The sequence below is a fragment of the Callorhinus ursinus genome, unplaced genomic scaffold, assembly GCF_003265705.2.
Source record: "Callorhinus ursinus isolate GAN/ISIS: 27379988/994484 unplaced genomic scaffold, GSC_fseal_2.0 scaffold41, whole genome shotgun sequence".
Lineage (NCBI taxonomy): Eukaryota > Metazoa > Chordata > Mammalia > Carnivora > Otariidae > Callorhinus > Callorhinus ursinus.
The window spans coordinates 7,663,417-7,690,658 of record NW_027397103.1 but is presented as its reverse complement, the minus strand read 5'-3'; the positions used below and the strand labels follow the sequence as shown (position 1 = coordinate 7,690,658).

Below are 27,242 nucleotides of genomic sequence, written 5' to 3'. Positions count from 1 at the left end.
GTCTCAGTGCACGTGTGGATACTCACGCCCCTTCTTCACCCCGGCGACCTCCCAACTCGAAGCCGCCTTCTAAGAGTCATCTCTGTGCAAAGGCCATTTCTGCCAAACGTTAACCTTCCCAGGCCAGGGCCCTGTCTCTCTCATCTTTACCACCCCAGTGCCCAGGTGGGTGCTTGCTTACTAAACCCTTGTTGCTTTCTCTCTCTTTTTAAATACTTATTTATTTGACAGAGAGGAGGAGGAAGAGAGCAAGCAAGCACAAGCATGGGGAGGGGTAGAGAGAGAGGGAGAAGCAGACTCCCCGTTGAGCAGGGAGCTCCACGCCGGACTCAATCCCAGGACCCCCGAATCATGACCTGAGCCGAAGGCAGACGCTTAACCGCCTGAGCCACCCAGGCGCCCCCTAAATGCTTGTTGCTTTCATGCCAAACCTCACTTTCTTCCCATCTTCCAGAAGCCTCCGCACCTTGCACGTGAAGTTTATTCAATTCATTCTGGTCTTATTAACCCCACACCAGACTGGAAGCTCTCTTCAGCAGAGGGGCGTGGCCTGGCCCCTCATGCCCCGCCCATTGCGGAGCTCTGTGCACAACCGTCTGCTCCCCTGAGTTGAGGCCCTCTGGAAGAAGGGGGCCCCCCCGCAGAGGGGGCTTGCCCACGGCTGGTGCGCTGACCTGGCTGCCTTGAACTCAGAGCAATGTGAGCTGCCGCATTTTGTAAAAGGACGTTGGAAAGAAGCTTGAGGACACCTTCCTCTTCCCCTACCTTGGGCCTCTGGAATACTCTGGATCTGAGAACATCAGTGACTCCTGGAGGGAGGCATCGGACACCCGAGTGGCTGGAGCGAGAAAACAGGCACGGACGGCATCAAGCGGCCAGGCCATCCCCTCCCCCTGCACGATGCCCAGCCCCCCACTGCTGGGGTCTCTCCATCCAGCCAAGGTGGCTTCCCTGAGACCTCCTCCCACCCCGCTGCAGCGCTGGCCCCAGCTTTCGGAGGCTCCCAGGGCGGGTGAGCTCCCGCGCTGAGCATCCGCAGCCGGGCCGTCTGGGTGGAGGACGAAGGATGGGGGCCACCCAGGCAGCCCCCAGTGGGGACTTGGGTAGCATCTCCTCTGTCCAGAACGGGAGGGCAGCCGCCTGGGCCTCGGCCAGAGCCCATGGCGGACGCCCAGGCCTCTTCTCTCTAGTGATGCCATTCTCAGAACCAGGAGAGGGAATCTGAATAAAGACGAGCCGGAGAGAGCCTCCTGGCCCCCACTGCCGTTTCCAGGCGACACACGGGGGCTGTCGCGGTCGCTGTCATACAAACCCTTTTCCCGTAAGGCGGCGGGTCCCACGGGGAGAAGGGGTGAAGTGGAATATTTTATCAGCCATGTACATATGTAACCAGAAATGGGGCTGAAAAGCAAAACCTCGTTTGCCTGAATAGGGGGAAGGCAGGAGGGCTGGAGAGGGCGGGTGGAGGTGGCGGGAAGGGGCTTATCTCTGCAGGGTCAACAGCCAGAACACGGCTGCGGCCACGGGTCTCGCCCTCCGAGTTGTCAACGGGGGAAATGCCCACACAGGGGGCTGTTCTTGGGGACGCAGTTCAAACGGCATCTTGTCTTTGCGTTTAGAAATAAGAACCCAACATACATATAAAAGGTGAAGGAAGAAAAGGAATAACAAGTATTTGAAAGACGTGCAGGCACAGGAGCCAGATTTCTCGCCCATGGGCCACTTGTCACTCGTGGTTTGAAGACAGTTTTGTTCCCGTGGTGGGTCAGGTCCTAAGTGCTGGCTTCCTGTGGACTGACGCTCCAGATTCATTCCGCGGCATGGGCGGGTCGCTGTGGTGCTCTGACGGAGAGAGGCCGGCTTCCTCCTGGGGTCTGAGGAGGCTGGAGGTTGTCCAGGGACGCAGAGTGGAAAGGTGCAGTCTCTCCTCTGCTCCAAAAAAGGGAGCTGTCTCTCCTCAGCCCTGGTGAGCACCATCAGCCAAGGATCTAAAGAATGACATTAAAATAATAATAATAATAATAATAATAATAATAATCATGTGAAACACTTGCTTTGCCCAAGACTGAGCCTGACAGTAACCAACCTTGCAAATGGCCACCACCCCTCCTGCCCAGGGAAAGCCACCCTTTGCCTCGAAAGGTGCGTCGTGAGGGAGGTTGGCTTACTGGTGCTGCCTGGACTGTCCTGCTGGGTGGGAAGCCCGGGGGGACTGTCCTGCTGGGCGGGAAGCCCGGGGGGACTGTCCTGCTGGGTGGGAAGCCCGGGGGGGGGCGGGAGGCGGGGGGGGGGGGAAGAAGGCAGACCCACATGCCGCCTGGAGCCTGGCCTGGGTGCACATTTCCAAGGAACAGACCGTGCAACTGGTCGTAGGCACACCCTACAGCGGCTCCGCCCAGACGCGCAGGGTGGGACTCCCGCCGTAGCTCATCCAAAAGTTTGTGAGGTCAAGTTAAAGCGAAGAGGGACGGAGACAGAGCGAGAGGGAGAGGACAGGAAAGAGAGGGGGAGCGAGGGGTGAGAAACGCAAGAACCCATCTGGGCAACGCAGCACACTGCAATGGCCCCGCATTAAAAATTCACCAGCCAGTGAATTTTCAAGGGATTTGTAGTAATTAGATGACAAAATGCTGGCAAATCTCAGGCTTGCCAAAGATGTTACTCAGGGGTCAAAGACTCGACACTTTCGGCTGGGTAATTTGTAAGTGTCAATCACTTGCAGCCATCAGAGAGCAGGCAGGATCTAACGGCTGCATTCTAACTAAGGCGAGATGAGCCCTCAGCCGGCCGGCCGCCAGCAAAGTCCCAGGCCCCCAGACCCCCGGCCCGCCGCCCGCTGCCCCCCGGGTACACACAGCGGCTGCCACCCCGCCTGGGGCTCGGAGCCGCGCCGGCCGCTCCAACCGTCCAGCGTCTTGTTTGATTTTCCTCCGCTTTTCCCTTCTCCAAAGCAGCGGGCTTGCCAGGAGTTAGCTGGATGTCCCTCCTTCAAGGAGGAGAAAGTGTCCTGCAGCCGGAGCCACGAGGGCACAATGGGGGCTCTCTGTGCTGGGGCGGGGGGGGGGGGCGCCTCAGTGTTCTCCTCTGTGAAGGGGGGATAAGAAGGCTCGCCTCGAAGGGTCATTCTGACCGAAGGAGGGTGCTCTCTACCGAGGCGACAGAGTCGCTGGCTCGGGGTCGACCTGCCCCTTGCCCCCAGAGCTGTGCCGGGCTCTGAGGACTCAGCAGTGACCAATAACAGGTCTGCCCTTGTGGAACTTTCCAGCTGGGGGAGGCAGGAGGAACAGGCAATAAGCACACCGATGGCAAGTATGTCAGAGTGTGGTAAATGCTCGTCAGAAAATGAAACAGGAGTCAGGGGGATGAAGTGTGTCGGGGACACTACCGTGTGTGCAGTGGGAGGGTCCCCCCGGGTGAGGTCACGTCAGAGGAAAAAACAAGGGGCAGAGGATGCGCAACAGAGGACGATTCTGTTACAGGAATCATCACGAGGCTGGAGACGGGGGGACAAAAGTGGACAGGGCTACGGGGCGGGGGGCTTAGCTCCTGTAGCCTTGGACGCTTCGAGGCCCCGTGAGGCAGGACTCGGTGCAGCCCAGCCTGGCCGGCCTCTGGTCAGATCTGCCCCGGAGTCCTCGCGGGAGACGAAGCCCACGGAAGTGCTGTGTGCGGCCGCTGGACCTGCCTGTGGGGCCGGGCCTATACTTGCCAGGCGGTCTCATTCCCCCTGCCCAGGCTGAGTTTAAGTGAGCGGCCAGGGGGCCTAGTGACTGCCCAGAGCCCAGACTGGACACGTTCCCAAGAGGATCGGCACGGAGGGAACCGCTGTCTGTCTCTGTCTCTCTCTCTCTCGGCGCCCCCACCCTTCAGGGTATTTTCTGTGGAGAGCACTGTCTTTGCGGACAGACTCTGGGCCCTGAAGCCTCACTCCGCTGTTTCCAGACTGTGTCACCGCGGGCAAGCCACCACACCTCTCTGAGCCTCAGCTTCTGCATCTGGAAAACGGGCATGTGAGCCCCACTCTCACGGTTATGGATGGGCTTTAGTCTCAAGAATCTGGCCCTGGGGAGGCCCTCCAAGGAAGCCTTTCTAACTAACACAGCCCCTATAAATGAAAGATGATCATGCTCCGACGGGCCATGCAAGAGTATCCCAAAGAGCAAAAGCATTCGGAGGTGGGCCCTCCCTTTAGGGGGATGAACTGAAGGCACATCTCTGCGTTCAAAGGTAAGGAGCTGCTGGAACAAGGTGTCTTCGGACAGTTTGCTGCCCAGTGTGCAAATGTCCAAAGCGAATCTAAACGCTGGGCATCGTTATGTATTTGGTGAAGACACACACTGGGTCTGCGGAGGGGCCGGGGCTAGTATTTATAAATCACTCTCTCCCTCGAGCTTTCTGGTTACTTCTGGTTATTTGTGGGTGGTGGGGGAAGGGCGCGGTGTTGGGTGTACTCAGCCCCCTCACCCACCTCCCTCCCCGGGCCTGGGTCTCCAGCCAGCGAGCCTTTCCTGCAGGTGAGACCGCTCAAGGGGAAAATGAGAAACTGGCCGTGTTTCACGGGCGGCGGTGGGCTGTGCTGGCCGACCCTCACCGTGCCCCGGGCGCACAGCGAGGCCGATGCCCTGGGACTGGGGGGCCGGCCCCTGCGGCCCCCACTGCATCCACGCTGGGCCCCCCTACATCTCGGAGGCACGGCGGCCCATCTATTCCCCACGGCCCCTCGAGGACGTCGCCCGGCTCTGCAGTTCAGACGGCGGCGTGGGGCGCTGACCCCGCATCTGCTGGAGAATTGAGACCATGACTAGCTCTGCAAGTAACGGTACCCACCACCACCATGGCTGTTATTTGCTGAGCACTTACTACGCGCTAGGCGCCTCACGGAGGCCCCTGGCGAGCCCCGTCCCAGAACCCAGGGACGAGACCGGGTCAGCGGCGTCCCCGAGCCCGCGGGAAGGTGCTCCCCTCCACGTCCAGGGCCCCTCACCTGGCTCCGAGTTCCAGCCCCTCTCTCTGCCTGACAGGATGTTACATATACGGTGTGGACGGAGGCAGGCTTGTTTGCGATGGAGGCAGGTGACCGCCTCACCTCCCTGGGTCACAGAGGCCGTGGCTTTTAAACTACCCGTTTGTCATCAGAAAAAGAGCCAGTGTGGTGGGGACGGTGCCCCCAGGACACTGGGGACGGGTCCTGGCCACTGAGGGTGAGCAGAGGCAGCGGCTTGTGCTGGGCACACGGCCTTCTGAAGGCTACGCCGAGCTCCCAGCAACCACGGAGCCGTGCGTGTCCACGGCCTCTGCATCCTTCCACGAGCACGACCACGCAGATATGTCCCCACGTCCCCTCAGAGCCAGGAGCCTCCCCTGCTCCCAGGACGTACACCGCTCCCCGTCCGGCCCGTGGGCTCTGCCGGGCAAGGGCTGGGTCTGCGCTCCTCCCCAGGGACCCCAGGGCCCGGGGAAGGTGCTAGTCACTGTTCCTCGGAAGGAACAAAAGCACGGGGCTCTCGCACGGGCCTCGGGGATCAGAGTCAGGGAGTCCGGGCAGAACACCAGGACGGCCTCTTTCTTCTGAGCTGGGTGACTCTGTTGGGGGGGCGGTCCCCAGCACTGCCCTGAGCCTCTTTTTCCTGAACTGCCAAAGGGGGGGTGGAAAATAGTGCGCACGGGTCCCTCGGCTGCAGTGAGGATTCAGTAATTGATCCTTCGACTTCATCGTATCATGGAATCCCCAGGGCCTAGAACTGAACTCTCAAAGGAAGATGGCCAAGCCATTAGGACGCCGAGCCCAGCCCCGAGAACCTGGCCAAGAGGTGTCTGCAAGCTTCTAAAAGGGCGGCCCCACTCCAGGTCGACCATGGTCCCCGAGGGAACTGCCTTTGCCTCTGGAGACAGAACAGCCACCCCTGCTGGGAGTCGGGGGTCTGGTGTTGCTCCCGCACCCACTGTGCGGATGGGCTGGGAAAGGCGGACGCCTTCGAGGGGCCGTGGCACCACAGCGGTGCCCCGGGAAAGGCAAGGATGTGGGGGGCAGACCCCCACTGGCTCCCCCTGGTGCGTGAGGGAAAGGGATGGGCTCTGGCGGCCAGGCAGGCCGAGTGGTACAGCCCGGAGTGCAGACCACACACCAGCCCCGACTCCACCCCAGAGCTGTGTGGTCTTGGGCAAGGCACCTAACCTCTTGGAGTTGCTGCTTCCTCCCTGCAGGTCGGGATGGCAGAAAGGGCGCCCATCTCGTGGGGGTGGTGGGTTAACTGAGTCGCCGGTGGTTAGGGCAGTGATGGCAATGGTCACGTATCAGGACGGTGGATAAAGGCAGGGTGGGGGAGGCCGAGGGAGGAAGGTGACCCTTCCTCCATGCCCATGGTGCGCCAGGGGCTTCATGCCTCCCTTTCAGCCCACGGATGCCCCCTGCACGGGGGGCCACAGCCCAGTGAATCCTCCAATGTGGGTGTTGTTGTCCCACCTCGAGGAGACTGAAGCACAGACAGCCCAGGGGACTCGGTCCTGAGGCCGCAGGGCTTGTAAGAGCAGAGCTGCGTCTCCCCCCGAGTCTGGCCTGTTCCCAGGGGGCTGTCCTTAATCTGATCCCCTGACCTCAGGCTGTGGGGTGGATGGAGGAGCTCAGCACCCACGGCACCCACGGCGAGTGCTCAGAACGGGCCTGGGCTCCACCCTGGACTCCCCAGGCGTGGCTCTCCGTGGATGTGGTCAGGAGTGACAGGAGACGGACACCGCCTGGCTCCCAGAGAGGACAGGCACCTGCCGGGGACCGACCCCCCACACCCTTGATGCTGGTCAGATGCGGGTGGGCACCAGTACCCCCGAAAGGCGGCCTCGCCTCTCCCTACCGTCTCCCCCTCCTTCCGCTGCAGCCTTCCCTGGAGCCTGCTCCCCACTTCCCCGGGGGCTGCCGGCTCCCGCCCATGAGCCCTGCTCCCCACGCTGTGTCGGGCTTTGCAATTCCAGTCACACCGTGCCCGCACCTGCCTGCCGCCGCACGCCACCGCCACCCTCCTTTCCTGGACCCAGTTTGGGGTGAAAGCCTTCCTTATTAGTCAATCTGGATCCCACTTACTGTGAATTACCAGGCCTGATTGATATTCATGAGTGGATCCATCTGAAACCTCAGACAGCTGTCACATGACTCTCTGCCTTGGGGGACGTGGGGACCGAAGCAGCCCTGACACGCTGCACCAGCCCCCAGCTGGGGACAGCGGGGGGGGGGGGGCTGGGAGCCGCCCCTGGCTGACGCTGGTCCACCCCCAGCGGTGGCCGGGACCGGAGGAAGGTGCCAGTGGGGCCTTCCAGTCTGGACGGGTGATGACAGACGCAGGTGCCAGGGGCTCGGATGGAAAGGGACCGGCAGCCAGGCTCGGCTCCCAGGCCCCGGCGCTGCAGCTTTGCATGGGCCTGTACCCCCTCTCCGCTTCCCCTCTGGTTGGCCCCTTCCCTTTCCCCCTGCAGCTGGGACGTCACTTCTCAGAGTTGCCTTCCCAGCGCTCCCATCTGCATGAGACCCCCGACACTGTTCTCACGGCCGCCACACTGTCCCCGCACACACGCTGCAGAGGACCACAGTCCACGATCTCATTTCTGGCACTGGGGGCCCGGTGCAGGGCAGCATTCTGTAAGACTCAGTGGGATGAACAGAAGTGCTCCCCACGGACCAGGCCCTGGGCTCTGGCTCAGCCCCCACCTCCTGGGGGCCTTGAAAAGCCCCCGGGAGGGACGGTTTTTTCTCCTATTTTCAGAGGAAGCAGATGCAGAGACTCGAGACCCGGGAAGCAGAACCCAGGCTGGGTGATTCTCAAGCCTGTGCTTCTGGGCCCTTGACCTCTCACCCCCAAGGGCTTGGGTTTCTGGGAAGTACTCTCGTCTGGAGGGTCCGGCGGCTTTCGTTCCAGAAGCCAAGGCTCCCAGGCAAGACACGGTAAAAGTAAACACTTGACGGGCAACTCGGAGAAAGTAAAAATGCTGACAGCACTCCTCTTCCGTCATTCTGCAAACCGCTTTGCAGAGCGGCGGCTGCCTGGATGGACACGGCCAGTGCTCCACGGACATCACCACCTGGCTGAGCAGAGGAGAGAGCCCGGAGCTGGGACAGCTTTTCGGACACAAGAAAGTCCAAGCCTGGGCTCCTCTGAGCAAGACCAAGGCGGACCTGCTTTTCAGCAGCCCCCAGAACCGCGGCTGCGCCAGCTGGGTGGAGAGGCGGGGCGGTGCTGTCGTCCCCGATTTGGGGCTGCAGAGCCAGGGTGGGAGGCCCGGGGAGGGCAGAGGAGCCGGAATGCAGAGAAATGAGGCTAACTCCCAAACAGTTCCCAGAGAAAATGGGGTTCGGAGAGACGGAGTCTTGGGGACCAGAATGGACCAGACTGGTCTCCCAAGGACCCCGGGGCATCTTTTGAAGGAAGGCTGAGAGCTGTTTCCAGGCCAAGCTGAGCAGGCTGAGCCAGGGGACACAGGCCCGCCGAGGGGCGTCCTGGCAGGGAGGGCATCTGTGGGTGGCCCCCAGGCAGTTCCAGGGCCCACCTAGCTGTGATGATCCAGCAGGACAGACCAGACCGTGCAGGGAAGACAAAGAGCACAGAAACTCCCCACAGGAGGGAATTAACTCGATGGCCCACTCACACCCCCGGGGGCTTGGCGAGCACCCTCTAGGTTCCTTGACAGCGTGAATGCTCTTGAAGGGAGAAGGCAACTGGGGAAGTCTCTCTTGCCTGGCTAGGATTTCCCTGGTTTTGGCAATGAAGACCCTCTGTCCTGTTTCTCAAGAGGCCAGACTAGGGACGAGCCAGATTCCTGTGAATACTTAGTGGCTGCCTCCCCTGGCGGGTAGGGCACAAGACCCGGGCCCTGCCCTCAAAGGGCCTGCAGCCGTGGGCAGTGCCGGAGCAGTGACAGGCTGGGGGAGGACCCAAGGGAGAGCACCCGAGTCTGGGGTGGCTGGTGGGGACAGGCGAGCAGGGGTGGCCGGGGGGGGATGGGCTGGGGTGGGGGGACAAGGGAGAGGGAGTCCATCCCCTAATCTAGAGAGCAGGTGGTGCCCAAGGAGCCGGTGGCTGCAAGGCACGTTTAAGAGGTGTGTGGGGGAGGGACTGCATCCAAGCCCTGATCCCCCCCACCGCACCTCTGCCTCTTGGCGGTCCCCTCCCTCCACGACCGCGGGTTCTGCCACATGGCTTACTGTGGCCATTGGGGCAGCACTGAACATGTCTTCACGTGGAAGCCAGACCCACGTGTCTCTGGGGTTTTTCACCGGGTCTAAGATAGTAGGCTTTAAACTTTTCTTGGGTTAAGAATTCAGGGAGGCACATTTTGGACTTTTGAAGGGTGCTCCTGTGGGGTCAAGAACTCAAGTCAGCTCAGAGGGTGCAAATCAGGTGGAAAATGCCCCAGGAAGAGCCCAGACATCGGTGCCAGAGGCTGCTGGCTGTGCCCACCCTTCCTCTCCTGCCTCCCGAAGCTGGAGAGGGTTGAGGGCTCTGGACCCAAGCCGCAGCCCCAGCTCCTGTGCGAACCACGAATGGAAGCAGGGCTGTCGTCGGCATTCAGCAGCTTCTGTCCTTCTTCACAGGGCCCAGGGGAAGGAGAAGATGGGGAGTGCAGTCTGCACTGCAGTGGCACGGCACACACCTGCCTTCGTCTGGCACCTTCCGGGACTATGCACCGCTTCACTTCCCCAAGCCTCGGTTTCCCACTTGTGCAATGAGAGTGACAGTCTCTGCCTTGGGGCTCAGCCGACATGCCACTGAGCTTGAGACTTCAAGTGCTTTGTCAACTGCAGGGTGACATGTGGACCTATGAGGCAGCGACGGTATGATCGCCCGGAATCTTTTTGGGGACCAGGAGAGGGGAGGGCTCCTGACAGTTCCCAAGGATGGGGCGCTGAGGCCCCAGTGGGTCGTTTTCATGAAAGCTGCAATTAAGGGGAAGTGGGGTTTATTAAGGGAGCTGGAGGGGACTCAGCCCTGGCTTCTGGCGATGCTCTAATTAGATTGCAGGGCCCCTTTTATTGGGCCGCTCAGCCAGAAGGCCCTGGGCTCGCGTCTTGCGCTGGAGCACTGGGTCTCCTGGGTGGCAGGTGATGGGGCAGACCTGGGGGACACACCTTTATGTTGCTGTACCAGCAGTGATGGCTTGTACAGTGTTCACCAAGTGGCGGGCACCGGTCTCAGCCCTCATTTAATCCTTAGAACTCTGGTGAATTGGGACTGCTGATGCTCTCAGTTCATAGATGAGCCCACCGAGGCACAGAGAGGTCAAGGAGCTGGCTCAAGGTCATGCTGCGGGTAAGGGGCAGAGTCAGGATTTGAGCCCAGAGAGCCTGGCTCAGGGCTATGCTCCGAATGGGGAGTTCTGTATGGTGTGACCTTGTAGAAACCACTGGCTCTGTCTGGGTCTAGCTTTCTGAGCTGTAAAATCACAGGGGCTTGCTTTAGATCGGGACTCAGCAAACTTGATGTGAAGGGTCAGACGGTAAGTATTACAGGCTTGGCGGGTGGTACAGTCTCTCCTGCAATTATTCAAGTCTGCTGCCGCAGCAGGAAACCAGCACCAACCATATGTAAACCAGTGGGCGTGGCCGTGTGCCAATAAAACTTTACACAAACAGGCAGTGGCTGGATCTGGCCCCCGGGCTGCAGTTTGCCAACCCCTGGTTTAGAACATTCATGGCTCTTCTTCACCCCTTCCATTTTACTATATTCATGGTCTAATAATTTTCTTTATACTGATACACTTTTTTTTTTTTTTACCTCCTTGTATAGGAGTTTGGTGACATCGTAGGTTTGATGAGCTACCTGTGCATTTGTATTTGCAACATGCATATGAAAATAAACTCATACATTACAAGTTTGCCCCTGGGCTGTCTAAAATCTTCTCGTGACCCCTGAAGCCTTCACATCATGCTTTGTGAGTCACGTTTACATATTACCTCAGGTCTTCAAACCCTGGGGTGTTGAGACAGAGGATGAATATGTGGGGGGGCCAGGCCTTACACCCTGATTTTGAAAAGAGCGGTTCTGTTGTTTTCTATGTTGGGGTTCTGCATAAAGCTTTTGTTTGGAAAAAGGGGTCCTGTGGCCAAGAGAGTTTGGAACTGTCTAGGGGTGGCTTAAAAATGAACTTGAACGTTCTGAGGTTTGAGCTAGGATTTACTGGCTCTACCGACGTGGTGCTGCGAGTCCCCCACATTGCTTCTTAGATTTCTTTCTTTTTTTTTTTTTTTGAAGATTCTATTTATTTATTTGACAGACACAGAGAGGGAGCTCAAGCACAAGCAGGGGGACGGGCGGAGGGAAAGGGAGAAGTAGACTTCCCGCTGAGCAGGGAGCCCAATGTGGGGCTTGATCCCAGGACCCCAGGATCATGACCTGAGCTGAAGGCAGATGCTTCATCGACTGAGCCACCCAGGCGCCCTGCTTCTTAGATTTCTTACAGAAAGGCAGATGATTTCCCATTATGCCTTTGGCTCGGCCCTCTCTGGTGAACCTGAAGCTCTTCATCTCCCCCTGATGGCTTATGGTCATCTCCAACATAATGCACATTTACACCCCAACTCCTGGCCTCCCCCAGGCCAGCTCCAGCACAGGCTCACTTCTTTCTTCCCATTGCACAAGCCCCAAACCATGGGGTCAACCCTGGCTTTGCAAACCTCAGAGCTGAAATTCAGTCCATCCCATGGGCTCCACTTTCCACATGTCTAGGACCTGGCTGCCTGTCAACTCGTCTGAGGGGCTGAGTCACCCCCGGCCCCCAGATTACTGCAGTGGCCTCTGTACTCACGTCGCTGCTCTCCTCCCCGGGCTCTGCTCACATGCCATCCCCTTAAGGGGCCCTCCCTCAGCCCCTCTGGACACCCTGTACACTCGACAGCCTCAGTGGCCCTAGAGCAGGAGCTACCCGCAGGCTGGCTGTCTCCCCACCTCTGCCATCAGCTGGTCGGGACCAGGAGTGTCGTCTGCTGAGGTCACTCCTGCTCCCCGGTTCCCACGGCCCAGCCTCGTGCACAGCAGGCTCCACAAACACATTGGCCGCACAGACCAAGGTGTTTTAGGTTCAAACCGCGTTGGCGCCGTGGCTCTATGAGGTCCTGGGGATGAAGCCAAGGGCTCAGCCCTTGGGAGCCAACGGTCCTCGAGGGAGTGTCGGGGCCCCCCCATCACCCCCACCCTCTGCCCTGGAGCCCTAGGAGGGCAGGTCAACGCCTGGCATGAGCCACAGCATGTGCCCAGGGCACATGATGGCATTTGATGATATCAAACACCCGCTCCCCCTCCCCGCCCCGGAAAAGCCCATCATCGGTTCATGGCAAATAGGTGCCGAACAGGAAGAGTCTAATCAGGGGGAAAAAAAGACAGGGTGCCTTTCGTTCAAGCTGCCCCGAGTTAGGGATCCAGACCCAGCACATGCGAAGCCTTCCCTCCCGAGCCCCAAACTCGCCTGTAACCCGGGGACAGCGGCACAGCCCCCTGCACAGGGGTGAGGAGAGGACAGTGTGGCCAACAACCCTCCTCAGGGCCAGGCTCTCGCTCACCCTGGAGAAGCAGGGGACCGCCAGGTTGGGAGCTCGGGCTTCCGGCAACGTGAAGCTGGGCACAAGTCCCCGTGCCAGCCCCCTGTGTGGTGTCATCTGGGGGGATGCTGCCTGCCTCCGTTTCTACACATCCCATAAACCCACCTCCCACAGCTGCTGGGAGGTCAAAGTGGGGTGCGTTCAGTCCATCAGATATTGCCAGACAGGGGATGTGGTGCGCACAAATCATGGCTCCTGCCCTCCCAGGCTTAGGCTCTGGTGGGGTGGGGGTGGGGGCACAGATCGGAAACCGCGACACAGATGACCATCTACACCTGGGACACGTGCCGAGCAGGAGTTTGGGTGTGACCAGAGCTTCCGGGGGGAGAGGGGGTCTGGTCATTGCTGGGAAGGTGCCCAGTTCAACGGCTGGGGTAAATATGGGAGTGTCTTATGAAGCAAGTATTCCGTTAATCTTTTATTAACAATATTTCCGACAAAAAAAAAAGTGCTACATAGTCTTAGGGAAGATCTGCAAAAGAGAAGCGGGGAGGGGGGACCTTCCGCAGGAGGGGAGAATGTGCTCTATTTCTGCAAGGTGCATGCGCCAAAGGGTTAAAGTCATTTCCATTAAAATTTAAATTTCAGCAGGCGTTCACTCTCCCTTCCCCGTCCTTTGAACGTTTGACTGGCAACCATTTCATATTTCAATCTCGGCAGAACAAATTGAATTAGATGTTGAAACCAAACTCGGCTCTGTTCACCAAAGCCTGCATGCTCGGCTTGCACTAATCCTTTCCTAGATGCTGCGGAGCACAGACAGGGGCTGCGAGCCGGCCTGGCCACAAAAGACGAAAAAAGCAAGCCGAGGAGGCAGCAAAAGAGGGAAAACAGGCGGGCGAGGGCCACTGGAAATTGTCTTCTGCCGGCCACGCGGGTCTTCAAGCCCAGGACACGGACCCACATGTGGATCTAGTTTTTGGCCTCAAATCCCCCGGTGCCCTGCTAAGTGTTTGATGAATGAATACACGGGCTGAGGATGAGGGGCTGGCCTTGCGGACGCCCCTTCCTGCTCCATGTGTTGATGGTGGCTGCTGCCCGTGGCCAGGGCCCCCGGCCGCCTGCGCGCCGGCAAGAGCCCTTCCTCACACAACGAAGTCTGGGGCCTGGTCTAGAAGCAGTGACCCAGGGGCCGGAGCTCGGCTCTCAGAACAGACGATTCTACCGTGATAGCGGCACCCCTGCCTGTGGCTGACCCCCCCCGGATCGCAGTGTTGGGAAGAGACCCAGCCATACCAGGGCCTGCGGAAGGTCTCACTTGTTTCCCACACGTGCTCCCTGGAAACCGTCGGCTCATCTTCGGTCTGGCTTTGTGCATGGAATGACCAGGTGAACAGATGTCCCCACTCGGCCTGCTTTGGGGCTTGTGGGCAGAGGGCACCCTCTCCAGGCCACCTTCCTGGATGCGGGGACTCCCCATCCTGCCCCATTTCTCTGAGGTGGGCCCAGCAGGCCTGCTGTGCGCACGCCGGGCTCTGACTTCCTGGGGCATCCGCGGGTGTAATGCCCCACACTTTCCTCTTTGTTAAATAATAGCAACGATCATGATAGCCATGATTTAGTGTCCCCTAGGCTTGCCATAGTCTGCTAAATGCTTCCTACCCATGATCTTTCATTTAATTTTCAAAAAAATCCTACCAGGCTGAAATTCTTCTCGTACCCATTTTAAAGATATGGAAGTTGAGGCAGGAGACGCTGAGACCCTGTGCGCAGGTTGCACAAGCAGTGGGTGGTGCGGCTGAGACTCCCCCGTTCCAGGTCTTCCTGGAACCAGGGCCCGTGGGTTCTGCCCACCCCTCCAGCTGCAGTGCACCCCACTCTCACTGAGCTCTGTGAGACCCCCCCTGTCTAATCCCCCGTCCTCCACCTGCAGGCAGGAGCCAGGATCCTCCTCACCCTGGGCTGTCTGTACAAGACCTTCCCCCAGCCAGGCCCGGGGGCCTCGGTGGCCTCTCCTCCTTCCCTAAGCCCGGCTTCATGTCCTTCCCACCCTTCAGCGTTCCTTGGGGCTCACACCCATGGCTGCCATAGATTGCCAAGCTTCTGCAGGTCCCCGGGGTCTCCATCTGCTCAGCCTTCTAGAGCCCCGTGTGCACAGAGCAACCAAACTTCTGGCCTCCCACCTCTGCTTCCGTCCGCGCCTCCTCCCTGCCTCCCTGCAGGGAGGCCCCCACAGCTCCCCATCTCCTCACTGTGCCTGTCGGGCAGTTCCACAGAGGGGATTTCAGGCAGAGCCAGAGGCCAGGGGGTGACGACACCCCCCAACTGGAGGCTCTTGGGGAGGCAGTGGTGTTACCAGAGTCCAGGGCTGGACCCTCGGTGGGGACCCGGCACGGGACCCAGGGAAGGGGGAGGAATGCCCTGCCTTCTCTCCTCCGCCAGCCCCCAGATGCCCAATAGTGCCCATCTCTGGCCAAACCCAACTGGCAGCCTGTTGCCAGGGGAACCCGGGAAACCAGCCTGCAGGGGTCAGGCCCCGAGAATCACAGCCGGCGTTCCTGTGTGTGTGTGTGTGTGTGTGTGTGGCCGTGGGGCACACGGAGGGGGGCGGGTTCCAGTTCCGGCCTCTGCAAACGGCCGGCCCCACAGCCTTGTCAGCTCAGGTGCCCCCTCTGGCCCTGCCATCACCCCTGGCCCTGTCCAGCCACCAGCACCTCTTCCTAGCTCCCCCTGACTATCCAGGGCCCACAGACCCCTGTGAGAAATGGCTGAGTCTACATGTGCATGAGGATGCTCACCTAGCCCCAGAGCTGTACCCCTCCTTCAGCACCCCCTATGGTTTATTCTCAGTTCTTTCCTAGATCGACTTATGTCCTAGTGTCACTTTTTTTAAAGACTTTATTTTTGCTAGAGAGAAAGAGAGAGGGAGCGTGTGCGCACAAGTAAGCACGGGGGGGGGGGTCAGAGGAAGAAGTAGACTCCCCGCGGAGCAGGGAGCCCGATGCGGGACTCGATCCCAGTACCCTGGGATCATGACCTGAGCCGAAAGCAGATGCTTAATTGGTTGAGCCCCCCAGGAGCCCCCTATTGTCACTTCTAACTCCTCCCCACAAGCTCCCCTCTGCAGCTTCCAGGCGGCTCCCCTTCCTCCAGGGTGGAGAGGTGGTATCCCTCCTCTGCCCCAGTGTACTTTACCTAGCTTCACCTGACCATTACCTAGCCGTGCTTTACCTTCTTCCAGAATCATCACAACGGTGGTGGTTCCTATATAGAATTACGATTGTGTGAGTACCTCCTGGCCATTCAAGGTGGCAGTCATTTTCAAAGGGGAAGGACAGGGCTCGGGCCGCTCCCTGCACTAAGTGCTGTGACTGAAAGGAACAGGGGTAGGGACGTCTGAGACAGGGGTGTGGGCGCAGGTCCGGGCACGGGAGAGAAGCAGAGTGTAGCTACTTCTGATAAAGTGGTAAGGGACTGTCTCTGAGTGAGGAAGGAGAATTTAAACTAAGATCTCAAGGGGAGACTAAAAAAAAAGACAGTCAGGAAAGATGTGGGGGAAGGGGGTCCCAGGCAGAGGGAAGAGCAAGTGCAAAGGCCCTGGGGTGGGAGTGCACTGGAAAGGCCAGCACAAAGTAAGGGAGGGACGAGTGGCAGGGCCTTCTTACTGGGTGAGGAGCGTGACTTAATTCCAAGTGTGTGGGGGACCCTGAAGGGTTTTAAGCTATGACTTCCATAATCCAGTGCATGGAACCAGCTGGATCCCTCCGGCTACTTGTGGAGAGTGCAGTGCTCCTTGGTTAGGGGAAGGGAGATGAGGGTGGCGTACACCATGGACGTCCTTGGTGGCATGAAGCGGGGGTGATGGGGCACCCTAAGATCTCCAGACAGTGAGCCCCCAGGGTGGGGGGCAGAGAGGCCAGGTGGGGCAGGAAGGAGGGAAGGGGACCCAGTCTCCCAGGCTGGAGAGCCTGCGCTTGGCACCCAATACCAGGCTGCAGCAGTTGGCGGATCCTGCCCTGGGAACGTTCGAGTACTGTCATCCGAGTCAGTTAAGTGGGTGCCAATGAAGCCCCCTTGTGTGCCAGGCTCACGGGTCTGATGACTTCCAGTGGGGTGACTACACCCCCACCAGCGGCCTGGCTCTGGTGGGTGTGGCAATGTGGATACAGACTGCATGTTCAACCAGATAGACCCATGAACAGGACGAGCGGTGGGGAAGAAAGGGGTGGGGGCCCCAGTCACACCCAAGACCCATGGCAACTGAGGGACCTGGTGACCTGAGGGGCTGGCCTGGGTGAGGTTTGACACTGACCCCGCCGTACAGCCCCCACCTACATGCGGTGCTCACACCTGATGTCTGTGGGTACAGCCTGTAGAAGCCGGGGAGCGAGCCACTCTGGGTGTGGCCTTTTGTCTCTGTTCCTTCCCAGGGAGGAGGTAGGACTGACTAGGAAGCACCTGCCCCGTGGAACTTTGCTGGGGTTCCAGGCCACTCTGCAAACTGGATGAAGATTGGAACCTCCTTCCACCAAAACACACAGACCAAGTTCTATGCAAAGTCAGAAGGTTCCGGGACTCTCACCTGGAGCCCCAGCCAGAGGTCCCAAATTAAGAAGGAAACAGAAGTGCTGATGGGCATTTCCTCTGGGCTTTACTTGGATTGACTGAGACAGTCACACACCAGGAAGGCACAATACCACCCCCACTGGACAGGAAGAGGAGTTGAGGGTCAGAGGGGACCTCACTGGTCTGAGGCTGCAGAGCTGGGAACGGTGAGGCTGGGATTCAGACCCAGGTCAGAGGATCGAGCGGCTCCTTCCTCCCCACCAGCCTGCCTCCTGGCTCTCCCCCTGGGGGAGGCTGTTATTTGCAGGCTGGAGTAGGTGTGTGCACTCGGGTGCCCCAAGCCTGGGATAAGCCTTTCGACGGGGCTGGGATGCATTTCACAGAGTCCTCCACCCATGAGCAGGGGGTACCCGCCATCAGAGATGCATCTTAGGCTCGACCGGCTGGCATCTGAGCTTCGTGAACGGCTCGGTGGCTTCCCCAGCCCTGGGGTCAGCCCCTGCTAGTCAAACCAGGGCTCGAAGCCCCCTGGGGCAGGACAGAGGCCAGGTCCCCAGCTGTGAGCACTCCTGCAGATGGCCGTAGGTGGGAACTCCAGCTAGCAGCCCTGGAGGGGAGGGCAAGAACAGAAGCTTCTGAGCCGGTGTTCCACCGCAGCTGGGGTATTTCATGGATTAACGCTGCATGTTTTTCTCACTAAAACCGTACGGGGTGGGAACAGTTTGTGAGGCAGACACTGGGCCCAGGGAGATTAGGTAACTGGGCCGGGGCCCCCAGCCTGTGTGGGGCAGAGAGGGGGCTTCCTGCCCCGACAGCCCAGCTGCGCAGGAGCGAGCCCCCGAGTCCCTCTGTGCCCCAACCGCCTGACCAGCAAGGTGGGGCCCTGTCTCCCCATCTGGGAGCAGTGGACGGCCAGGCGGGGCGGCGGGGGGGGCGGGGCAGGTCCCCTCTGAACTCGGGCTGGGGCAGGGTGGGGGCGCCTGCGCTCCCACCTGCCCCCCCCAAAACGGCGCTCCCCACCCCCCCTTCCCAGCCCACATGGCGGGAGCGCAGAAGCCGGAGCGGCTGTCCCCAATCCCCAGGGCCCTGAAGCCACGTACCCTCTCGGTGCCAGCTCGCAGCTGAAGGGTTTGCTCCTCACTGTCGTTTTCACTGTCTTCCAGATGCTCCAGGATCTCGTCCAACACCACAGACCGCTTTTTCTTCGGGGGCTCTGTGGGAGCCCAGATGGCAAGAGAGGAGGAAAGAACAGCGGAGAGGGGTGGGAGGCGGGAAGAGAGAAATGGCAGGAAGGGAGAGGGACCAGGATGAGCAAAATGGAGGGCGGGGAGGCGAGAGAGGAAACAAGGCACCGGGAGGGAGGAGAGCGAGCCAGAGGAGGGGGCACGAGGGACCAGAAGCCAACACGGAAGAGAAAACACGAGAGAGGAGAGAGAGACACGGACAGTCGGTCTCAGGCTTCACCCAGGGCTGCCTCTCTGGCTCGGCCTGCCAGCCCCTCCCCGGCTTCCACCCGCAGAGGAGACGGCTCCGTTTAGGGAGGGAGTGAGGAAGGCCTCTCCCAGCAGCCTAGAGGTCGATGATCTCTGCCTGGCTTGCCAGGAGCGCAACACTTCAGAGAGGATGGGCCAAGCAAGGGCAATAGCTGGGGAAACAAGTAGAAGCTTCTGCAGCTTTCCTCGAGGTTGCAGACTCTTAATGGTATAGTATGCGGCTGATAACAGCAGGTGCTCAATAAATGTCGGGTGAAATCATGCTCCGAGATTCCAGGGGAGGCACGGAGGGAAGAACAATACGAGGTGGCTCTGGAGAGGAGGGGCTATTTGACTTGGACTTTGAAGCATGCAGAGGAGTTCTCTATGAGGAGAGGGGAAGGGGGTGTAGACACACAGCGTGACCAGAACAACGCACAATGGGCTCAGCACACACAGGCCCTCCGGGCCCCAAACACTCCTGAGGACCTACTATGTGCTACAGCCCTACTCCTCTCACCAATCCTGCAGGTATGTATGATGATTGCCTCTTCCAGGGGAGGGAGCTGAGCCGCAAACAGGGTTAAGTCTAAGGTTACTTAGCTAGAAGTGCTGGAGGCAGGATTTAAACCCAAGCAACGCCAAAGCCACCGTCTCCCCAAGTCTCATGGGAGTCTCCGGTGCTGGCTAGGGAGTGCCAGGGAGACAGAGGGGGTAGGAGAGGGTGAGCTGGTCCCTTTGGCCTTCCTGGGAGGGATGTGGCAGGGGGAGGCTGGGCTCAGGGCTGGCCGTCCCAATCCCGTCCTCAAACACCTCCTCCGTGAAGTCTTCCAGGGGGACAAACAGCCCTGTGATCCTGTCTTGACTCCCCACTAGGCCGGGGTCTCCCGAGGGCATGTATCTCACGTGGGTCTCTCCAGAGCCCGGCCCGGCCCCTGGCCCAGACATGCAGAATCCTGGGCCTCTTGGAGAAGGTCCTGGGCTAGTGACTTGGCCTCTCTGAACCTGTTTCTTCACCATGTTCCTCCCAAGGCGACCGGGGCACTGACCCTGTCTCATCTTCTCCACAGCTACCTGCCTGATCCAGGCACTTTCACCTGAATCCCTGTTCCTGCCACCCCCACATGGCTGGGTCCAGTCTCCACAGAGCAGCCCAAGCGAGCCTTCTAGAACAGGTGCTACCGCTTGGGGTCTCAAGCTCCTATGGCTTTGCAAGGCAGGGCGCGGGAATCCTGAGTCCTCTAGTGGCATGACTTGAGCTGGCCCCTCCGGGCCAGTGCATTGCACGCCCACTGCGAAACCTCTGCTCCTGCAGGGCCGATCCCCTGTGTTTGAGCCCCAGCTCCCGCGCCCCCTCCTCAGATGCTCCCCCCACCCCCCCGCTATCGTGGCACTTCTTCGTATGGGAACGGAGCTGTCCCATTCACTACCTGGCACCTAGTGGGTGCTCACTAATGTGTGCCCAGTGAGGGGAGAAGTGAATGGAGTGGGAAGGCGGGGACGCAGAGAGGCTGGGGAAGCTGTGGGAGGCTGCCCCCGGGGCTCAGGAGCCTGCAGGCCTGTATCCATCATTGTTAGTCATGGAAAGGGAGAGGGGGCAGGACGGGCGGGGGGGGGGGGTAGGGGCGGCAGTCCCTGGCTCAGACACACGCCTCCTCTCCTCGCTGCCTCCTCGACGCTCTTGGTTTCCTTACAATCGCCAGGCTTTGGAGGTGCACAATGGCCTCTGGAAATTGAATTTGTGGGCAGGTAATGGGAGCTGGGAAATAGAAGAGCAGCAAAATAGGGCCTGTGAGCCCGTCACGTACGCCCCCTCCTAGTTACTAACAATGGGGGTGCGAGCTCCTGGGCCGGGCGGTGGAGCCGTGGCCTTGACCTTCAGAGTGTCTCTTGTCTTCCCCGCTGCCTGACCGCTCTGAGGCACTGGCAGGGGGGCCGGTTTCTGCCTATGCCTCCTGGGGCTCAAGCTCTCAGCCAGTTCTGCTCCCCCCCGACTTCCGCCTCGGCCCTGCGCCCCGAGTCTGGGGTATCTCTGGCCTGCAGGACGGCGGAAACCTACTCTGCCCTCCGTCCCAGAGTCTGCTCTCGAGGGGCACCCGGGGGGGATCAGCACCTGTGGCTCCTTCATCTCAGCCTCCGTGGTGCTGTCTCACCTGGGGAAAAGCTGAAGCCGTCAGGACGGCCACCAGGCCATGCAGGGGGGCCCGTCACCTCTGTGAGCTTCCGGTTACACTCACCCCTGCACACATGCACGCACATGGACATGCATGCACACAGACATACACGTACACAGACACACATGCACGCGACAACTGCCACCCAGGGCCCTTTCCTGGTTGCTGGCCCCCGCCTCTCCCACCTCCGGGCCTTGCACCTGCTGTTTCCTCTGCCTGGAGTGCTCCTTTCCCGGGAGCCACGCGGGGCCTCACCTTTTCAGGGAAGTCTCCCTGACCTTGTTTAAAACCACAAGGCCCCCCAGCGCCCCTGCCCTCCTTCCCTGTCCGTGCTCCCCCGCGGCATCCACCCCTGTGTTTTACTGCACAGCTTACTGTCTGCCTCTCCCACTGGGATGCCGGCTCCGGGAGGAAGGGGTGTCTGTCTGTACGGTCAAGGCCCGCACCCCCGAGGCCTAGAACAGCGCACGGCACACAGCAGACGCTCAGAGAGTACTTGCTGGCCAAATGGACGGATGGCAGGGACAGACGAGACTGAAGAGCTCAGGTTGCTGAAGGACACACAGAAACAGGGGCTGGACCAAAAGAAGTCCTCCTCCGTTCACGTTTTCATCTCCTCACAGCAGAGACTGGGCAGTGCCTGCTCTGGGCCGGGCCTGGGATTGAGCCGGACAGGCCCCGTCGAGGGCGTTCCTGGCCCAGTGAGGGGAGATGGGGAAGGAGACAGAACCATAACCCAGGGCAGGATCAGCTCCATGTGGGCGGTCAGGGCGGCTTCCTGGGAGGAGGCGAGAATGTAAACGTGGCCACCCCAGCTCCGGCCCTCTCACGCCACTGTCCTAGTCTCACTACCGGCAGGCGGCTGTGCTCATGGCTTCACGGCATCTCCCACCGTCTGAACCAGCGGGCACCTCTCAACTCGGCCCCGCGGCCCCATGGGCCCCAGCCATGCTCAGTCTGCTTGGGAGCGGGCCTCGCTGTCTTAAAGGCTTGTGAACCAGTTCGTCCACGCCTGTGCCTGGGATGCCGGCCCTGTCCTGGGCTGCACTCCCGCCTTCCTCTGAGTCACTGGGTACCAGACACTCTCTCTTCCTCTGCAGCCACTTGACAATCACTTAAGAGCCAAACATCCCGTGACACAGCCGTGGCAGAATGAGAGAACCCATGCCACCCAGAGCTGGGCTCCAATCCTATGCTTCACCTCCCCGGTGGTGGCGGGACCTTCACCCCTCCGAGCCTCAGCTCCCCCTCCCGGGACAGGCAGCGGGGCCAATCCTACAGGAGGCCCTGGGGCAACGGACAGGTGATGGGCTACTGCAATACAACAAACAGGGGCAGGGTTGGGAGGCACCCGAGGGGTCATCTGGCTGGGGAAACTGAGGCCCAGAGGGAGGGGGACGCAGCCGGCAGAGGGACACACAGGCAGCGCCTCGGCTGAGTCTCAGGAACCCCTTGCAGGAAGGGGTGTCATCATCCCCACTTCACAGCTGGGGAGATGGAGGTGCAGGGCGAAGCGTGCCCCCCCAAGGCGCCCAGCTACCACAAGGCCGCCCTGGGGTTCAGCCTCAGTTGTCCTGTTTGCAGGCCGCACATGCTGTCTGGGTTGTGCCATGTGGCGTCTCAGGGGCCCTGACTCAGGGTGGAGGGCATGGCCAAGGCTCCCCAGGAGCCTGACACTGAGACAGGTGCGTGGTCACCACGTCTGGCCTTAGGATCACACACACTTGGCTTTGGCACTTCCCCAGCTGTGCGCCCTCCGGTGGTGGGGGGGAGGCAGTGGATGCCAACAGGGCGGGGACTGTCATAGGACGGCCAGTACATAGTAGGTGGTCAGCGAATAGCTACTGGGTAAATGAATGAAAGCATTTGGTTTGTAAAGGCTGAAAAGGTACGGTACCCATTCCCCACCCCAGGCTGGGAAACAGGGGGATCCACTGACCCCTACGGGGCGAGCGGCACAGGAAGCAGGTCAGCGACTGGCTAACTCCATGGTCTTGCAGGTCAGACAATCTGAGGTCCCAGCTCTGCCGCCTAATGGCTGAGTGACCTTGGACAAGTCACTTCAGCTCCCTGGGTCTCGGTTTCCTCGTCTGTACCTGGGGGATGAGAACAGGACCCGTCTCCCGGGGCAGCCGTGAGCATCAGCAAGTCTGTGCACGGAGCCCCGCAAGCTAAGGGCTCGGCACTCGGGAGCCGTGACTGCTCTCGTGGGCCTGGGGCATCTGGCTCAGGTCAGGCCCCCAAAGCCCCCACCTAGGGGATGCATCGGGCCCGAGTGCCCACCACACGACACCCAGCACCGCCCACCGGCCCTGCCTGCGCACAGAGCACCCTGCTTGCAGGAAGCAGCTGCTGAAATCCCACTTCTCCGACATCAAAAGCCTCAGTGAGTTTTCACCAAACAAACATAATGCAGAACCGAAGAAAGGTGTAAAATAAATAAACGAAACAAGCTGTGCATTTTCGTTCAGCATTACAGCTGCACCCGAAGATAAACAACAAGTGAATGTCACCAAACATCAATACCCGAGAAATTAACTTGACAAAAAACTCAGCCGTCCCCCAACAACCCCCCAGTCCTGCCCCCGTCCCCGCCCCCCCTCCTCCAACCACCATTTTGCATTTCTGGAGTTCCCATCTAATGATTTTATTTTTCAATTAATTCCTTGACAGAATGCCAGCCCGCGTCTCTCTCCCGGCCCCGCCTGGCGCTGTCGCCCCGCGTGGAAGGCACAGGCAGGCGGACAGAAAGGCGCGAGTGGTGGGCGGGGGGCCACCAGGAGGGCGAGCAAAGCGAGGGACGAGGGAATTCTGAAAGGGCCCTGAGAGGAGCAGCGTGGGCAGCCAGGGGATGCTGGCGCCAGCTGCCAGGATTGGGGCCCGCCACTCGGGGCTGGGCCGCCTGGGGCAAGGAGCCTCGCATCTCTGTGCTGCGCCCCTGCACTTACTGAGCGGTAGCCCGCTCGGACGGCACGTGGGGCTCCAGGAGGGTAAACGTACTCAAGTCTTTCTAGCAGCGCCGGGTGCGCCGTGAGCGCTCAGTGAAGGCTGGCCCATCTTAGGCTCGGTGATGGACGCTGCTGCCGGATTCTGACCTGCGGGCAGGTCACTCCCCCTTCTTCACACTGGGGGCAGAAATAGTAGCCCTGGGCCGGTGCCGGAGCCACTGTGGGTGCCCCATCCTGGTGGCTGCTTGCAGCATTAGCGCGTGGCTCTGGCCACTGGGGTATGCGTGGCCCTGGCCCGGGGCCGGCTGGAAGTGTTGGGGACGTGAGCCCCTGAGAAACCCTCCCCCAGGGAGGTGTGTTAATGGGGAGTTGGTGGACACATGTCCCAGCCCCCTCGACTCCCAGGGGACAGCTCTGAGGTGTGTGCCACACAGAGCTTGGAGGGCCCCCGGTGGGCGGAGCACCAGCTGCCTAGGCTGGGGCCTGCTCCCTGCAGCCCCCTGACAGACTGGTCCCCTCATTTCCCCCCACTCCTCATGAGCTACCTGGGCTCACCTCCTAGGTGATCTGCTTGGTAGCCAACTCCACGTCTTAGGCTCTGCGCCTGGGGAACCCACACCAGGACACCATGGCTATAGGTGACCAAAGGGAAGGAAGCCTCCCACGTGACAGGCCCCCGATAGAGCGTTTGAATTTGCCAAATGATTTAAAATTTAAAAAGCTAGTTACTAGTATGCAAACAAAGGGGAGATGCTACACAAGAGTCTCTATTTCTAGTTTCTCCGGAAACTGGCTGACCGGCCACCATGGGCCCATGAACGCACCTGAACGTGAGCACCTGCTATCTGCCAGGCCTGGGGTTGGGACCACAGCTGTGGAAAAAACTCCAAAGGATACTCTGAACGGCCAGCCACGGTGGCCGTGTCGGGGCCCCAGGGTGGGCAGGGCCCAGGCAGCTGAGAGCAAGCTGAGAAGCAGAGGAGGACCGCTGTATTCCTTGGGCCTCTGCGTCCCAGGCACCTGCTGGCTCTGAGCGGCAGGCTGGGTGTGCACTGGGAGAAACCCTACAGGCTGCGTGACATTACTGTCCGGGTGAGCAGTGGCTCTAGGGAGAGTCACCTGACCACACTCCCCCAGTCACACCAGTGATGCCTAGGGTCCTGTGGCTCAGTGGCCCGCCCTGCAGTGGAGATACTAGCATGGCGCCCCCCACAGGAAAGAGCTCTCTGCAGAAAAGGCATGAACAGACAGAGCCCCCACCTACCTACAGTGGCGGTCTTCATCCCCAACTGCCCGACAGAATAATCTAGAAACTACTGAGGCCGGGACCCCCCCCCCCCCCCCGCCAAGAGGTTCTGATGTGAATGGCCTGGGGGTGGGCGCTGGCTCCTGAGACTGATGATCACTGCCCTTAGGAGTCACCACAGTGCTAAGGGCTCCGGCTCGCTGGGAAGCAGGAGACTGCGTGCGGCCTCGTAGGTGGCCCTCGCTCTGCGCGTTCCACGCAGCTGGCCCAGAAGCTCCCCATCCACAGGGCCTGGATTATCGTGGATTTAGCCCGTCGTATGGCCATGGGGCCGGGCTAAGCCCCGGGGCTTTCAGGCTCCGTCCTGCATGTGTTTGCATTAGTTACAGATGCTGGAGAGGCTGGTATAGGCTGGAGAGGACAAGGAGTGGCCAGGTGAAGGTGACTCACTGTAGTGGAACAAAGAAAGGGAAAGGAAGCAGAACAGTTGGAAGGCGTCCCCCACTCCCCTGCCTCGGGCCTGGAGGGATCTTTCCATTTCTAGTAGTGGCTTGATGGGCACGAGCCTCCTGTCCCCCTCCTCTTGGTACAGCCCTCCGCTGGGAGTAGAGACTGGAAGGGAGGACGTGTCCTCGGGGCCCAAGGTGGAAGGAAGTCTGCACCGGATGTGGATGTGCGCAGGCCTCAAGCAGCCAGGCAGGCACGGGAGGGGAGATGATAGGGTGCGCCGAGGACTGCGGCAACTTGGCCCAGATGCCCTATGGGCCCGTAGCACCAGGGTGGTCAGACCCGATTTTTCCAGAGGCTAGAATCTCAATTTTTCAGGTCAAACCTTCTGATAGCAAAATAGTGGCCATTCATTTAAAAAAAAATTTTATAGGCAAAATAAAGATCTGCAGCTGAGCTCAGTTGATAGCTCACCTGTGCAACCTCTGATTTATGGTCTCTCTCTTCTCTGTCTACAGAACCCCACTAGTTTCACTCGTGGCCACGAAGCAGGAACAAAAACCTCCCCGTCTGTCTTGCTTTTCGTGGGTTTCTCTGGCCTGGGCCAACCGACAACTCAGAAGCAAAATCGGCCGCCCCCTGCCACCAGCCACAACCCTGGAGGGAAGCCCACCCTCCTCCCGCCCCTCTTTCCAGCACTCTGGTCCCCAGGTCCCCGAACCCCTGTCCAATCCGGGCCTGGCCCCTTCCCCTCCCAAGTCGCTCTGAAATTCTCCTTCTGTCAGTTTAATTCTGTGATCGATGAGGAAGAGCAGGAGAAATGGCCCGGCACAGCTGGCTTCCCCGTTAGCCCTAGCAGGGATTCCTGGCCTCGCTGGCGACGGCTGAGTGAAATGTTTGCGGAACGCAGAGAACACAAGTCAATAACAATTTAGCTGGATTGGGAGCAAGTACCTTCCCCGCACGGACAGCCGCTCCCGGGGGAAAGGGAAGAGAGTGCAGGATATTGCTGAAGCGCCTGGAAATATTTCCAAAACACCACTCTGAGAGGCGCGGGGCGGGGCGTGGGGCAGGAAGGAGGGAAGAGGAGAGGAGATGGCCTGGGGACACCTGCTCCCGCCGGCTCCAGGCCCCTCCAGCCCCCTCCGGCCTCCCCAGCACCTCGGCAGGCAGAAGCATTCGGCTGTCTGAACGTGGATCCCTCCCCACTGCCAGCCATTTGCACCCTTGCTGGCCGCTGCCGCCCAGGAGCTGCCTGACCAGGACCATTCCCGCTTCTCCGTGAGTCTTCACTCGACTCTGCCTCCTCCAGCTGGGATGGCTGGGGGCGCTCAAGAAAAGAGCTGGTCTCCGAGCCAATTTCAACCTCTCCTGGTGCCCCCCAGAAAGGACGAAACCCAGCGCTCTGGCCAGGGAGGGCAGCGCCCTTCCGAGAGGGCAGGGGTAAGATGCCTCTCAGGCCCTGAGGTCGCTGTCCCCGCGGTGGCAGGTGGGACAGTCCCCCTCAGCTGCTTCCTGCTGGGGCGCTCGATGCCTCTGGAGGGAGGGCTGCCTGCCTCTGTGAAGCCCTGAGGAGGGAACGAGAGGCACCCAAATGGAGGAACAACAATGTGGCAAGGGGCGCTTCCAGGAACCTCCTGTCTCCAGGGAGCTGAAAGATCCACAGCAAAGGGGTATTCTGAATAATACATTCTGTGACTTCACATACTTGCTTGAACTTTCCCGACTGTGATTTTTAAAGCCCGATGATTATGTTTTCATGGCCAAGATCAAGAAGGCATATTTGCAAGGGCTGGCGTGGGGATAACGGGCTCTCCTGGTGCCCGATCTTTTGAAAATGTGCCGTCCTAGGAATGATTAAGTTATGGAAGG

The 27,242-nt window shown here is 60.0% G+C and overlaps 1 protein-coding gene across 2 annotated transcripts in view; it reads right to left on the bottom strand.

The window, feature by feature from the left end:
• Positions 1-1,345: 1,345 nt before the first annotated feature.
• The window catches only part of RBM19 (RNA binding motif protein 19), a 136,549-nt gene continuing 110,652 nt past the window's right edge, over positions 1,346-27,242 (bottom strand). The window contains exons 24-25 of one of the 2 annotated variants that reach the window (XM_025889717.2): positions 18,184-18,296; positions 1,346-1,988 (exon numbers count right to left, since the gene is read on the bottom strand). In XM_025889717.2, coding sequence (XP_025745502.1) covers positions 1,977-1,988; positions 18,184-18,296 — 125 coding nt within the window. In that variant the 3' untranslated portion in view covers positions 1,346-1,976. Of the gene's footprint in view, positions 1,989-12,994; positions 17,691-18,183; positions 18,297-27,242 lie in introns of those variants that run through there. The other variant, XM_025889718.2, reaches the window with a different exon arrangement.